Source organism: Cervus canadensis, chromosome 11 (assembly GCF_019320065.1).
Source record: "Cervus canadensis isolate Bull #8, Minnesota chromosome 11, ASM1932006v1, whole genome shotgun sequence".
Classification (NCBI taxonomy): Eukaryota; Metazoa; Chordata; class Mammalia; order Artiodactyla; family Cervidae; genus Cervus; species Cervus canadensis.
In genome coordinates, this window is record NC_057396.1 from 74116402 (window position 1) to 74131031 (window position 14630).

A 14630-nucleotide genomic window follows, 5' to 3' on the forward strand; every position below is an offset into this window, starting at 1 on the left:
CATAGAAGAGCTCATGAAGCACCTAAAACAACCCTGTAAAGTAGTTATTGGCTGTTGAAATGTTATGACTGCCACATAAGGTAGCATGACATATCAAAATTTAAACTTCCAGCTGAGTTTCATGTTTTCTAAGAATAATATACAATCAATTACAGTATGTGAGTTTCTAAGCATATGAACTGGGCCCCAGGCATAGATAAGGGAAGAGGATGGTTTATCTCTAGAGAAATTTCTCTAAAAAACAATCCAGATAGATTTGGGGTTTTTTTTAGAGTGCAATCAATTCCAATGAATGTGAACTTAGAATTTTGATTGTTTGTTACTTCTATTTTTAAAAAATTAAAATCATGCCCAAATTCTCAATTAACTTGAAGTCATTTAATATTTGCTTCCCATCTGTTACTCTCTCATTATGGGAGTCTAGGTTAGTGCTGATTATCATTCCTTTGGACTTGAATTTCCTCTAACTTTTCCTATCATTTTTCAGCAGAGAAGTCAAGGATCTGAGTGGACAGAAATGGCTGGGAACAACTTCACGGAGGTGACATTCTTCATCCTCTCTGGATTTGCAAATCACCCTGAACTACATATCAGCCTCTTCATGATGTTTCTCTTTATTTATCTCTTCACTGTTTTGGGGGACCTTGGACTAATTCTGTTAATCAGAATTGACTCTCAGCTCCACACACCTATGTACTTTTTCCTTAGCAATTTAGCATTCATTGATGTATTTTATTCCTCTACTGTAACACCCAAGGCACTGGTAAATCTCCAGTCAATCCGGAAAACCATCTCCTTCGCTGGCTGCTTTGTTCAGATGTACTTTTTTGTGGGTTTAGTGTGCAGTGAGTGCTTTCTCCTGGGGTCCATGGCCTATGACTGCTATGTAGCTATCTGCAATCCCTTACTGTATTCTGTGGTCATGTCCCAGAAGGTGTGCAGGGGGTTGGGAGTCATGCCTTATGTGATCGGCTTCACCAATTCTCTGGTCTCCATCTGTGTGATCAGCAGGTTGGCATTCTGTGATGTCAGCATCAATCATTTTTTCTGTGACACCACAGCTCTTCTGGCCCTGTCCTGCATGGATGCACTCAGCACAGAAATGGTGATGTTTGTTTTAGCTGGCTTCACCCTTCTTAGTTCTCTCTTCATCATCACCTTCACCTACATGGCCATCATCTCAGCCATCCTGCAGATCCGGTCTGCAGCAGGCAGACAGAAAGCCTTTTCCACCTGTGTGTCCCACATCATGGGGGTGACCATCTTCTATGGGTCCCTGATTTTCACATATTTGCAGCCTGAGAACACATCCTCCTTGACCCAGGCACAGGTGGCGTCTGTATTCTACACCATTGTTATTCCCATGCTGAATCCGCTTATCTATAGTTTGAGGAACAAAGATGTAAAAAATGCTCTTCTGAAAGCATTTCAAAAACTATTTCCATGACAAATCTGTGCATGTTGCAATTAAAGGAAACCTGGAGTGTTTCAGGCATTCAATGGCTCAAAAATTTGGGAACTAGTGGAGTAATCCCCAAAAGAATAAGACAAAATAAATGGTAACAGAGTCATGAAATGCAGGAGGTGAATTATCATTTTATTTGTTGATATGGAATACTGGATCATCATGTAAGGAGTTCATTTCAGTACATAAATTATTCAGACTTAGACATGCCCAGATTTGTAAAACATCTGAATGGTGACTGAATCCCACCCTGATGTGATTATGCCATCACACTGCAAAATGTTGAAATACTATTAAATTGATTTTTCATAAGTTTTGACATGCTGTTTTCTCCACTATCAACAAGTTGAGAGTAGAAAATTGGCAGATTAAGAAATGATGACTCAAATATTATTAACAAGAAATGATTGCTGATTAACTGAGAGGAAGTGAAAGCATAGAAAAATAATAAAAGCAATTATAAATCTGTGGTTGGAAGGGAATGGTTAGGGTTAGAGTTATTAATTTTCATGAAGTGTAAACACAAGTGATAAGAAGACATTGGGTAATACAGAGAAATCTCTTGGTAATGTTCATTCATTTTGCTGTGAGAGTTAAAATTCTTACCATTTATCTATGAAACCTCATCTTATGAAGTAGAGAATATTTCAAAAACCACAGAGTTCCATTTCTTAACAAATACAATGTGCTTCCTTAAGTTCAAAGACTGAATAAACTGTGTGCATGTGTGTGTGTGTGTGTGTGTGTGTGGATTAATAAAGCACTGGCTATAGCACAATTCCTGAGGCATTTTGGAGGTATCTATAGAGATAGTGGCTCAGATTCTAAAGAGTCTGCCTGCAGTGCAGGAGACCAGGGTTTGATCCCTACGTTGGGAAGATCCCCTGGAAAACAGAATGGCCACCCACTCCAGTATTCTTGCTGGAGAATTCCATGGACAGAGGAGCCTGGCAGCTACAGTCCGTGGTATCCCAAAGAATTGGACATGACTTAGCAACTGAGCACATTAGCACTCAAAAACTATTAGTTTTGTTGAAAATTCTATTTAAGAAATTATTTCAAAGACATCTGTCAAGGTCTGGGTGTGGGTTGGAAACAAATTTCTAGACATGAGGCAGAATGAGAGGGAAATAAAATTTATTAGAGTGGGAGATGCTGTTAGAACAGTGGACCAGCTTAAAGGAGAACTGACCTTGAACAGGGGTCCTTAGTCCACTTTTATACCCAGGGTACAAGGGGTGGGGTAGGGGTCTGGCGGGTCATTTGTTGACTGGATGACGTACATATACTGAGTGGGGGGCAGAGTAAGGCAAATGCCTTCTCCCCATGGAGTAGGAGGGGAAACAGGTTATACTGCTCAAGAGGACCTGAAATCCATTAATAGTTACAACATGGGGCGGGAAGGACCATAAAGGTCTGGTGTTTCTGTTCCTGAATGCCAGGACCCTCCTTGGTTTTATCTGCTCTTTCGTCCTTGGTTCACCACAGCATCTTTTATTTATAAATATCTTTTCAAATCACATTTTCCTTAGTGGTTAGGACATTGAAATATACAGAATTATACATTGTATAGGTGATTTTAAGTAATTGAAATCAATTGATTAGGTATTGTTGAGAAATGTTGCTATTTGGAGCAAAGAAAGCTTTATTCTAAGGTTAAGTAAGGTGGATGTGGTGTTGGTGTTCAAAGGGCTTCCCAGGTGACTAGTGGTAAAGAACTCGCCTGCTAATGCAGGAAACAGAAGAGATGGGACTTCGATCTCTAGGTGGGGAAGATCCTCTAGAGGAGGGCATGGCAACCCACTGCAGCATCCTTGTCTGGAGAATCCTATGGGCAGAGGAGCCGGCAGACTACATTTCATTACATCGCAGAGTCAGACACGACTGAAGTGAGTTAGTACACATGCCCACATGTTCAAAAGACCCAAGCTCCCAGAGGATTTTCAAGGAAAAGTTTTACAGGCAAAATTTGCAGGGAGTTCTGCAGGATATGTGACCTTTCTCTGATTGGTTGGTGGTGAGGTCACAGGGTGGCGTTCCAGGGATCTGCCTTCTGGTTCCAACCAGTCTGGGGTCCCCGTTCTTGTGCTTAGCCTGAAGTTTCCATCCTCCACCTGGGTGGGGTCTTAGATCCTATAGGAGATTTCAGTGACATGCACTGTTATGTGCCTCCCTTGTGGAGGAAGCTGGACACTGGCCCATTACTACACTATTGTTTCTTTCCCCATGTGCTCACTGACCTAAACAGCTATTGTTTGAATATGCCCTTCAGAACTCAGGAAAGGTCAAGGAGGATGAAAACCTTCTTTCTACAAATAGGAAACTGGGGACTAGAAACTGCATTTGTACCTGGGAGGGCCCCACAAGGTCCAGCTGGGTCTCAATCCCTCTTTTCTTTGATAATACTCAACTTTGTGGGGGACAGGTGTTGGACAAGGAAGGGAATAACATTTTGGATAGATATTAGCCGTAAACTCAGCAGCGGAGCTCAGTTTTATGAGGACTTGGTATCAACACAATAAAATAAATGGTCATGGTCAAATAAATAAATATTCTGAAAGCATAATCCTAAACTTTAACAAAATGAGTTTCAACATTGGGACATTACTGAGCAAGAACTTGCTTCTGGTAGTTTTGCAATCACCATGGTTCTTGAGGTGACTTTACACTGAAAATAACTGAGGGTTTCTCAGTTGGTTTAACTCCCAAAGTTGTCTGTTGTCAAATAAGTTTACACTGGCATTTTAATTTCTAAAGATTCCTGTTTTAGCAGCACTATCTTTTGAGGAACACAATTGCCTTGCATCAAATGTATAACACATAAAAATGTAGCTTCTTTATCAATACCAATAAATTATTACCTGAAATTCTGGATGTATAGGCAAACTTCCCTGTAAGATTCACTTTTAAATCTACATAAACATTTATTTCATTATCATGAATCAACATAAAATTTATAATAATATTGTAATCTGATATTTAGTCTACCCCCTTTTAGAGTCTTCTTCATCTTGGGCAAATAATCCTCAATGAAATATTTAATATTTGATGAACATTTCTGGAAGGGCAGAAATTACTTTGCTGACAAAGGATCATACAGTCAAAGCTATGTTTTTTCTGGTAGTCATGGAAAAAGTAGTAGTAGTTTTTTCCAGTAGTAATAGTTATTTCCAGTAGTATGAATGTGAGAGTTGGACCTTAGAGAAGGCCGAAAACCAAATAATCAATGCTTTTGAACTTGGTGTTGAAGAAGACTCTTAAGAGTCCCTTGGACTGCAAGGAGATCAAACCAGTCAATCTTAAAGGAAATAATTTCTAAATATTCATTGGAAGGACTGATGCTGAAACTGAAGCTCTAATACTTTGGCCACCTGATGTGAAAAGCCTACTCATTAGAAAAGACCCTGATGCTGGGAAACATTGAAGGCAGGAGGAGAAGGGGACAAGAGAAGATGAGATGGTTGGATGGCATCATCAACTCAGTGGACATGAGAGCAAACTCCAGATGATAGTGAAGGATAGGGAAGCCTGGCATGCTACAGCCCTTGGGGTCACAAAGAGTTGATATGATTCAGTGACTGAACTGAACTCTGGAGGAAAGTTGGTCAAGGGGTATCAGTCAATGCATAAGGCATTTAATTATGGGATTTAAGAAAGGCTAGTATAAAATTGGCCACGTTATATCGTGAAATTTTAGTTATAAAATGCAGATGGATACTGACTATATAGTATAAGTATGCAAATATAGCAGAATACAATTAAGCATTCAATGAACAAAAATAGCTCAGACATTCACCAAAATTTGAGTTTGATTATTTTCATATCATTTTTGAATTTTGTTATGTATTCATTTTATTTTTGTACATGCTATATCTTAGTATATGATGGTTATCTTTAGAAATCATTTTTTGCCACAAAACACACACATGCATAGAAGAACACAAGGGAATTTTTTGGAGATGACGGCTATGTTTAGAACCTCGAGTGTGGTGACGGCATTTGGATATGTGCAGATGTCCAAATTCATTAATCAGTATATAGTAAATGTGTATAAACCTTTCTGTATCAATGATGCTTCAGTAAACCTTAAAAAATCAGTTCTGATCACCCCTAGGAGAATTTTCTTTTTCATATTTGGAGATTTAATTTTGTATCTAACGGACATATTTACTCTTAGCATAGTGTCACACATATATTTAAATATAAAATTTCTTTGGAAAAAATGTATCTTTCCATTCCTGATGGTTACAGTCATAGATTAATCATTTCTCTAGAAATAATTACTCTACTACCACAGGAATAAATTTAGAACATTACAAAGGAAAACTAAAGCATTGGACTCTTCATTGTGTGGCTCCTTAGGGAAAATGTGGCTCCAACTTTTCAAAGCTCAGCACAGCTGCATTTAGTCCTTGAAATCTTGTCCTTGGAGACATGCAAAGCAATCTTTGATGGAAATTGGTCCATAGGGATGACCAGATGTTGCAAAATCACCAGTCCCCAGTATATGAGGTTCCCTGGAGTTACCAGAATGAGAGGCAAGGTGTATTCTACTCTGTATTCATACACAGTTAGACCCCTGATATTCTTTTTAGACACAACTTCCTGACAAATTTTACATTTGAATAGCAGTTTACAAAATTTCTACATTGATTTACTTTTCCCACAGAATAAACAAAAGAACTAAAATTTAAAAAGAACTCATCAAAAAATATTATGTTACAGAAATTTTCAGCTGAAATGGTCTCTATATTTTATTTGTGAGGGAAACTTTGTCATACTTCTAGTCAGATAATATTGGAATAGTTGTTTTTCTACCAACTCTGGCTGCTGGTAAGTATTATTCTGAAAATCAGAAAATTTTAGTTAGGTTCAAATAAAACAAGGACATTAGAGAAGCATGCATGCAGATATCATTTAACCTTACCCTAGGTACTCCCAGGACTTGTGGAAGATAACGTTGATGTAATCAGGGTCTGCAAGGAATGTGTGTATTTCAGAAATATAATTTTTTGTAGAAATTGTATTTTGAATATCAAGTTATGAAAACTCATATTTTTTGGAAATTAATGCTAATATGTGATTTACCATTTTAATACACCCTACTGAATTCCAAAGGTCAGATTTATATTTCATTAGTATTAAATAATATTGGAAAAAAGAATTGTGCGTGATGTATTGAAACAATTCTTTCATCATTATTTTATATCTAGCATTTGTTTTTCATGGTTGCTGAAATTAATTATGAATAAGAATTAGTATTATGGGCATACACTATGTGATTGATCTATCTTCATAGAATTACTGACACAACATGTACTAGCTCTGACTGTTGGTAAATTACCTAAATTATCTATGTACTGTTTTTCATCTAAAAATGTGACTAATATTAATATCTATGGTATAATTTTCTCAATGGTATTAAAAGTTTAATAAAATGAAATGTTTAGAACACTGCAAGGCTATTTCTAATTTTCCAATACAGTAGCTTTTAATATACTACATCTAAATGTCAATTTATACATATTTCTATATTTAGAAATCAAGTAAAGATTTTTCTCTTCATACTTGAGACACCCCTCAATATTATCCCTTTTCAGAAAAAGCTAATATAAATATGCTTTGTTGTTCGTAGAAACACAAATCTATTTTACAGTGATTCCTGGTAAGAACCAACTTTAATTGTTCAACAGTTTGAAGCATTAGAACACTATGGGCATAAGGAATATGACTCATGTGTCTGACTTCATCCTCATGGGACTGACAGACTCTGAAGAGATCCGGCTGGTTCTCTTCACCCTATTTCTCTTGATGTACCTGTTTACTGTGCTGGGCAATGCAGGAATGATGTTGATAATCTGCCTGGATCTCCAGCTTCACACACCCATGTATTTTTTCCTCAGTCACCTGTCATTTCTTGACCTCAGTTTCTCAACTACCGTCACCCCTAAAACTTTAGACAACTTACTGACTTCCAACAAGCATATTTCATACCTGAACTGCTTCATCCAGATGAATTGTTTTGTCTTTGTGGGTGTCACTGAATGTGTTCTTCTCTCCTCCATGGCCTATGATCGCTATGCAGCCATCTGCAACCCTCTGCATTACCCCGTCGTCATGTCCACCAGACGCTGCTGCTCTCTTGTCTTTGGATCCTTCTTGATTGGCTTCATGGACACCTTTGTCAATGTGCTTTGCTTGAGCAAATTGCATTTCTGTGACTCCAATGTAATTTATCACTTTTTCTGTGATGCACCCCCAGTTTTAGCCCTGTCCTGCACAGACACACATGATATTGAAATCATAATATCCATTTTTGCTGGCTCCACCCTCATGGTGTCTCTTATCACAATAGCTGTGTCCTATGTGTCCATCCTGTCCACTATCCTGAAAATTACTTCCACTTCAGGGAAGCAGAAAGCCTTCTCTACCTGCGCCTCCCATCTCCTGTCAGTCACCATCTTTTATGGCACTACGATTTTTACTTACGTAAAACCAAGTAAGTCCTACTCTTTGGGAAAGGATCAAGTAGTTTCTGTTTTTTATAGTATTGTCATCCCCATGCTGAATCCACTTATATACAGTCTTCGAAATAAAGAAGTAAAAAATGCTCTCAGCAGAGTCTTACCGAAGAGAAAAAGCTCGAAAAAATTAAAGTAACATTGATCCTGAACTTTTAAGCTCCTCTGTTTGTTTGTGGTTTTTTTTGTTTTTTGTTTTTTGTTTTTTTTTTTTTTTTATCCCTATAGTGCATTTCCTTGCTCTTTACCCAAAAACACATTGAACTATTTATTTACTTATTTATTCTATTGATCCATCTTTTGCTTGAATAAATGCAATCTCAGGCCTTTCTAAGAATACAACTTAAGAAATCTACACTGTAATTGGAAACCATGAAACATGTTTAAACCATGGTCTCAATATCTATGTTTTTAAGGGCAACTTATTTGCAAAATGAAAAGTATAGTTGTCAGTTTTTGAAGGGTGCTGTACAAATTCCCATGCATAATCAAACTTTAGAGAATTTTATGATTGAAAAGAGTTCCATTTGGAAAAAATGATACCAGTTTCAGAAATCATTTCCTTTACTTGGTGGAGAAGCAAGAGAGCAGAGTGATTATGAGTACTTCGTTGAGAACCAAATGTTCAAGGATTTAGATTCCAAACCTTCTACACAATTACCTATAGAATGCTTTTAAAAAAATCACTGAAACTTTAAGTTTCAAGTTCATAAACTTCATAGATAAACAACAATTCCAGGTCAAAAGAGTTACTGTAAAGATTAAACCAGTTAATGGATGTTAACTTTTTAAGGCTAGATCATTGAAAAAGCAAGAAAGTTCCAGAAAAATATCTATTTCTGCTTTATTGACTATGCCAAAGCCTTCGACTGTGTGGATCACAATAAACTGTGGAAAATTCTGAAAGAGATGGGAATACCAGACCACCTGACCTGCCTCTTGAGAAACCTGTATGCAGGTCACGAACCAACAGTTAGAGCTGGACATGGAACAGCAGACTGGTTCCAAATAGGAAAAGGAGTACATCAAGGCTGTATATTGTCACCCTGCTTATTTAACTTATATGCAGAGTACATCATGAGAAATGCTGGGCTGGAAGAAGTACAAGCTGGAATTAAGATTGCTGGGAGAAATATCAATAATCTCAGATATGCAGATGACACCACCCTTATGGCAGAAAGTGAAGAGGAACTAAAGGGCCTCTTGATGAAAGTGAAAGAGGAGAGTGAAAAAGTTAGCTTAAAGCTCAACTTTCAGGAAACTAAGATCATGGCATCCGGTCCCATCACTTCATGGGAAATAGATGGGGAAACGCTGGAAACAGTAGCTGACTTTATTTCTCTGGGCTCCAAAATCACTGCAGATGATAATTGCAGCCATGAAATTAAAAGACACTTACTCTTTGGAAGGAAAGTTATGACCAACCTAGACAGTATATTGAAAAGCAGAGACATTACTTTGTCAACAAAGGTCCATCTAGTCAAGGCTATAGTTTTTCCAGTGGTCATGTATGGATGTGAGAGTTGGACTCTAAAGAAAGCTGAGTGCCAAAGAATTGATGCTTTTGAACTGTGGTGTTGGAGAAGACCCTTGAGAGTCCATTGAACTTCAAGGAGATCCAACCAGTCCATTCTAAAGGAGATCAGTCATGGGTGTTCATTGGAAGGACTGATGTTGAAGCTGAAACTCCAATATTTGGCCACCTGATGTGAAGAGCTTACTCATTTGAAAAGATACTAATACTGGGAAAGATTGAGAGCAGGAGGAGAAGGGGACAACAGAGGATGAGATGGTTGGATGGCATCACCGACTCAATAGACATTGGTTTGGGTAGACTCCGGCAGTTGGTGATGGACAAGGAGGTCTGGCGTGCTGCGATTCATGGAGTCACAAAGAGTTGGACACTACCGAGCGACTGAACTGAATAAACATTGGCCATTACCATCAGAACATTCACATCCCTGCAGAATTTTCATTGCTCAATGCCTTTTTCTTAAGAAATATTCATGTGAAGTTTTATGAATTAGCTTTGGTTGATTTAAAGGACAAACACACAAAAAAACTAAAGGAAAACAGCATTTCACAATTTTGCACTTAGAATGGAGTATGTTAATATTGGAGATATTTGAAAAATTTAAGGAAATAGAAATGCCTAAGAAGTTAATCAGGGTTTTGTATGTGTTCTTCTAGATTGATAGTTTTTATTTATTTATTCATTTTAATTTGAGGCTAAGTACTTTACAATATTTTGGTGGTTTTTGCCATAATGGGACATGTATCAGCCATGGGTGTACATGTGTCCGCCATACTAAACCCCCCTCCCACTCCCCTCCCCATCCCATCCTTCAGGGTTGTCCCAGTGCCCCGGCTTTGATGTCCTGTTGGTGTGCATCGAATTTGGACTGGTGCTCTGTTTCACACATGGTGATATACATGGTTCAATGCTAGTCTCTCAAATCATCTCACCCTCACCTTCTCCCACAGAGCCCAAAAGTCTGTTCTTTACACATGTGTCTCTTTTGCTGTCTCGCATATAGGGTCATTGTTACCATCTTCCTAAATTCCACATATATGCATTAATATACTGTATTGTTGCTTTTCTTTCTGACTTACTTCACTCTGTATAATAGGTTCAAGTTTCATTCACCTCATTCAAACTGAGGTAAAAAAAAATGATAAAAGTGCATTGTTCTTAATAGCTGAGTAATATTTCATTGTGTATATATGCCCCAGCTTTCTTATCCAGTCACCTGCCAATGGACATCTAGGTTGCTTCCAAGTCCTAGCTATTGTAAACAAATTGATAGTTTTAAATATATATAAGTGTGTGTGTGTTTGTGTGTGTATTACGTACATGAACAATATTCTTATCATTTCTTGTGTCCTTTTTTGAGGTTTTCTCTGTACACTTACAAGTTTAATCTTCGATTATTCCTCTATCATTGAAATCTAAAAGGACTGTGTTTGGTTTGTGGGAGAATCTAGATTCTCATTTTGCAGTGTTTTGGACATGAAATATTTGTAAGTTTATAAGTTAAAATTCTGCATGCAGTGTTATCACTTTTATGACTCCCAGAATATATCAATTCTATTTTATTAATATTTATTTTTTATTGATGCATAATTGCTTTGCAATGTTGTGTTACTTTCTGATGTACAACAAAGTGAATCAACTATACGTGTACATATATTCCTTCACGCTTGGATTGGAGTTCCCTTCCCAACTGAAAATATTTAATAAGGCTACCTTTTTGTTACAGGTCAACAAGCTTCAGTAAATGCTTCTTTGTTGAAATTCTGTGTATTTTAAAACATTACTGCCTTTCTGCTGTTTTCTGTAGGTTTGATATGATTATTAAAAATAAATTATTAATCTAAATGCTTGGTTCATCTAATTTTTTTTTTTTTAAGCAGAGGAAAGTTATAAAGCTAGCAATTTAAAAATGACTTCAGAACTCTGGTAATGCATAATCCTTAATCATTTAGAATACTAAAATTTCTTATATTTTAAAGCTTTTCTTATACATAACCTTGAATTGCAATTTTAATTTTCTCTATTGAAAGCTTATTTCAGAACGTATTTTTTTTTTATTTTCTAGGTATTTTATATTTCTTGTTTAAACTTTTGTAACTACATAGATCATTTTATTCAAACATCAGTGGTTATTAAAACATTTGTTATTTGAAATTTAGATTGCTTTCTATGTAAAACAATCTTTGATTTTTGTGAATATTTTTAAATGTTAAAAATAATATGCATAAGCATAAACTCTTTATTAGGAGATAATGTAAATGTAAATTACTTGTATTAATTCAAAACTCTCAACAAATTCAAATGTTTTAAATGTGTATTGTTTCACCTACCTAATTTATTTTAATTATTTTCCATTTTTACAAATTCTACTTGAGATTATTATGACTTACTTTTGCTCTGATATCCATGTTTTCTAGACTCTATATTTACAGCAATTGGTATTTATTTTTGCTTGCATTTGTTCAATAATATACTTTTTTACTCCTCTCTCATCTTTCAGAAGCATAATGCTTTTTCTTATATTTCTGGGCATTTTTCATTTTTCTAGTCTTTTGACAAGCTATATTTTTACCTTGTTTTCAGTATAAAGGTGATCACTTCTCGGCCTTTTGGCCAAGATCAGGTGTAGTATCAAGATAAAGGTGATGCATTTATGCAGTGGAGTGCAGAAGCCATCATAAACAGCTGAGTTTAATTTTTATTCACTATAATGTGCTTCCCTAAGATCAAAGAGTTGATAATTTTTTAATGTGTGTGTGTGTGTAGAAACATGAAGTACCTTAGCATAGCATAATTCCTAAGCCATTTTGGAGGTATATTTAGAGATTGTCATTTCTCCAAATCAGGCAGAAAAACTTCATTAAGTCGATGGTATTAAAAATGAAACTTTTTAAAATTTATTTTTATTGGTTGGAGGCTAATTATTTTACAATATTGTAGTGGTTTTTGCCATACATTGACATGAATCAGCCATGGATTTACATGTGTTCCCCATCCTGAGCCCCCCTCCCACCTCCCCCCCCCCATCCCATCCCTCTGGGTCTTCCCAGTGCACCAGCCCCGAGCACTTGTCTCATGCATCCAACCTGGACTGGCGATCTGTTTCACACTTGATAATATACATGTTTTGATGCTGTTCTCTCAGATCACCCCACCCTTGCCTTCTCCCATAGAGTCCAAAAGTCTGTTCTATACATCTGTGTCTCTTTTTCTGTCTTGCATATAGGGTTATCATTACCATCTTTCTAAATTTTTGCTTTTACTTTTCCTTGAAAAGAGACTTGAACATCAACCCAGTTTAATGTACTCTTCCCAGCATTGTTACAAAATGACCTCTGGAAAAGATGAAATCCCCATAGCTGTGCATGAATCATTGAGAAGTAATGAAACAAATTGAGCAGTCAAAACATTTATTGAAAGGAACCAAAGATTAATTTCATGAAGTTCTTTTAGGAGAAAATACGTGTATTTAAAATATTTATCTCTCTCTTCAACAAGATTGTAAGCTCTATGAGAAAACTTTGTTTAGTCATAGTTTTTCTCTCCAGCATGGAACAAATGTGGCACATATGCGCATATAAGTAAATGCTTTCTTTGCTTTTTTGGCTTGTGGAAACATAGTGATGAACTCATTAAGGTTAAGAATTCTATCTTATTCATGTTTATATCTTGCCTGGTATTTAGTCAATCCTGTGCATATCAGCACTCAAAAAACATTAATTGAAAATTCTATTTCTAGAATTCTTTCAAAAACATCGCTTACTTGTATATTAAAAATGGCATAGTGATTAATAGATTTCTTTCCAAATGATTTTTTTTCTTTACTGGTTAGGATAAGGAAACGAGTGTATGTAGATTTATACTTTGTTGATGTGTTTTGTAATCATCGCAGTCAACTGGTTAGGGCTTCTCATATATCTTACATATATCACAAACCAACCTCCTACAGAAATAAACAGTCTTCAGTCTTGGGGCTAGCTGAAGACAATTCATGTGAAAGGATGTGTGTGTGTGCACAATGTATACATTTTGTTTTAAAATTTTAATTTTCTTCTCTGATCTACATTACTGATATCTGACTCCTGAAAACTTCACTTTACAATGTGATTTTACGTTATAAACTATTGCAAGTGACAGCTGATGAGATATACTATATATTATTTTACAGACTTATTAAGTCTGTCTTAACAACTCATCACTCATTCCCTTTCTTAAACCTACATACATTTTTCCTTCTAAGCACAATATCAGATTCAGATGATTGCTTTCATTATATTTCACCAACATCACAGAAAATTATTAAACTGATATTTCCCTTTATTTATTCTCTATCAAAGCTTTTCACTTATACACTATAACTAAAATATTCAAATTTTTATAATTGTGTGAAAAATGACAGCTGTTGAAATTTATTTATATTTACCTACATTTTCCTTGGTTCTAATTGTATGTATTTGCACTTGCACTTGTATGTATTCTGTAGATAATTTCAGGCCTTTGTATTTATTTAGTATTAATAAAGTTATATATCAAATTGCAATTTTTTTATGTTTTAATATTTCCTTGTTAATCTCTCTCTAAGAGCAGAAACATACCACAATTTTCCAGTTAATCATAAAATGCAGAAATATCTTTTACATGTCGAGTTATGATTAAATGTCCATATGTATACATATTTTGATATACGCCTCAAATTTATCCTTGGTGACCTCTCCTCATTCTCTCTTTGAACTGTTCTATCTGTGCAGTCCCTCAAAACCTCTAATATACATCTTTCCAGAATGGGCCAAGTGGGTATTACTAGGTCCTAGAGAATAAACAATAAATTCAGCCTGAAAGGGAACAGAATTTTCAATGCCAATAGATGCTTCCTAGGTTCAAGGATTATCTGGTTATTTAAAAAAATAAAAATAAAACAGTAGACACAGAAGATGTTCTGGACATTGAGTAGAAGTTATCCTTTTGCAGGAAGCATTTACATTTAAAGGGGAAATGTCCATGTAGCTCAGAGGGTAAAGAATCTGCCTGAAATAAAGGAGACCTGGGTTCAGTTCCCAGGTGGGGAAGATCCCTTGGAGAAGGAAATGGCAACCCACTCCAGTATTCTTGC

At 36.1% G+C, this 14630-nt stretch overlaps 2 protein-coding genes across 2 annotated transcripts; both read left to right on the top strand.

Moving 5' to 3' along the window:
* Positions 1-517: 517 nt before the first annotated feature.
* On the top strand, positions 518-1447 carry LOC122450543 (olfactory receptor 8I2-like). The gene has a single exon (XM_043482913.1). It carries the CDS (start codon positions 518-520, stop codon positions 1445-1447), a length of 930 nt encoding a protein of 309 aa, XP_043338848.1.
* Positions 1448-7177: 5730 nt separating this feature from the next.
* LOC122450500 (olfactory receptor 8H1-like) lies at positions 7178-8125 on the top strand. The gene has a single exon (XM_043482878.1). The coding sequence runs from the start codon at positions 7178-7180 to the stop codon at positions 8123-8125; it is 948 nt and encodes a 315-aa protein (XP_043338813.1).
* The last annotated feature ends 6505 nt before the right edge of the window (positions 8126-14630 follow it).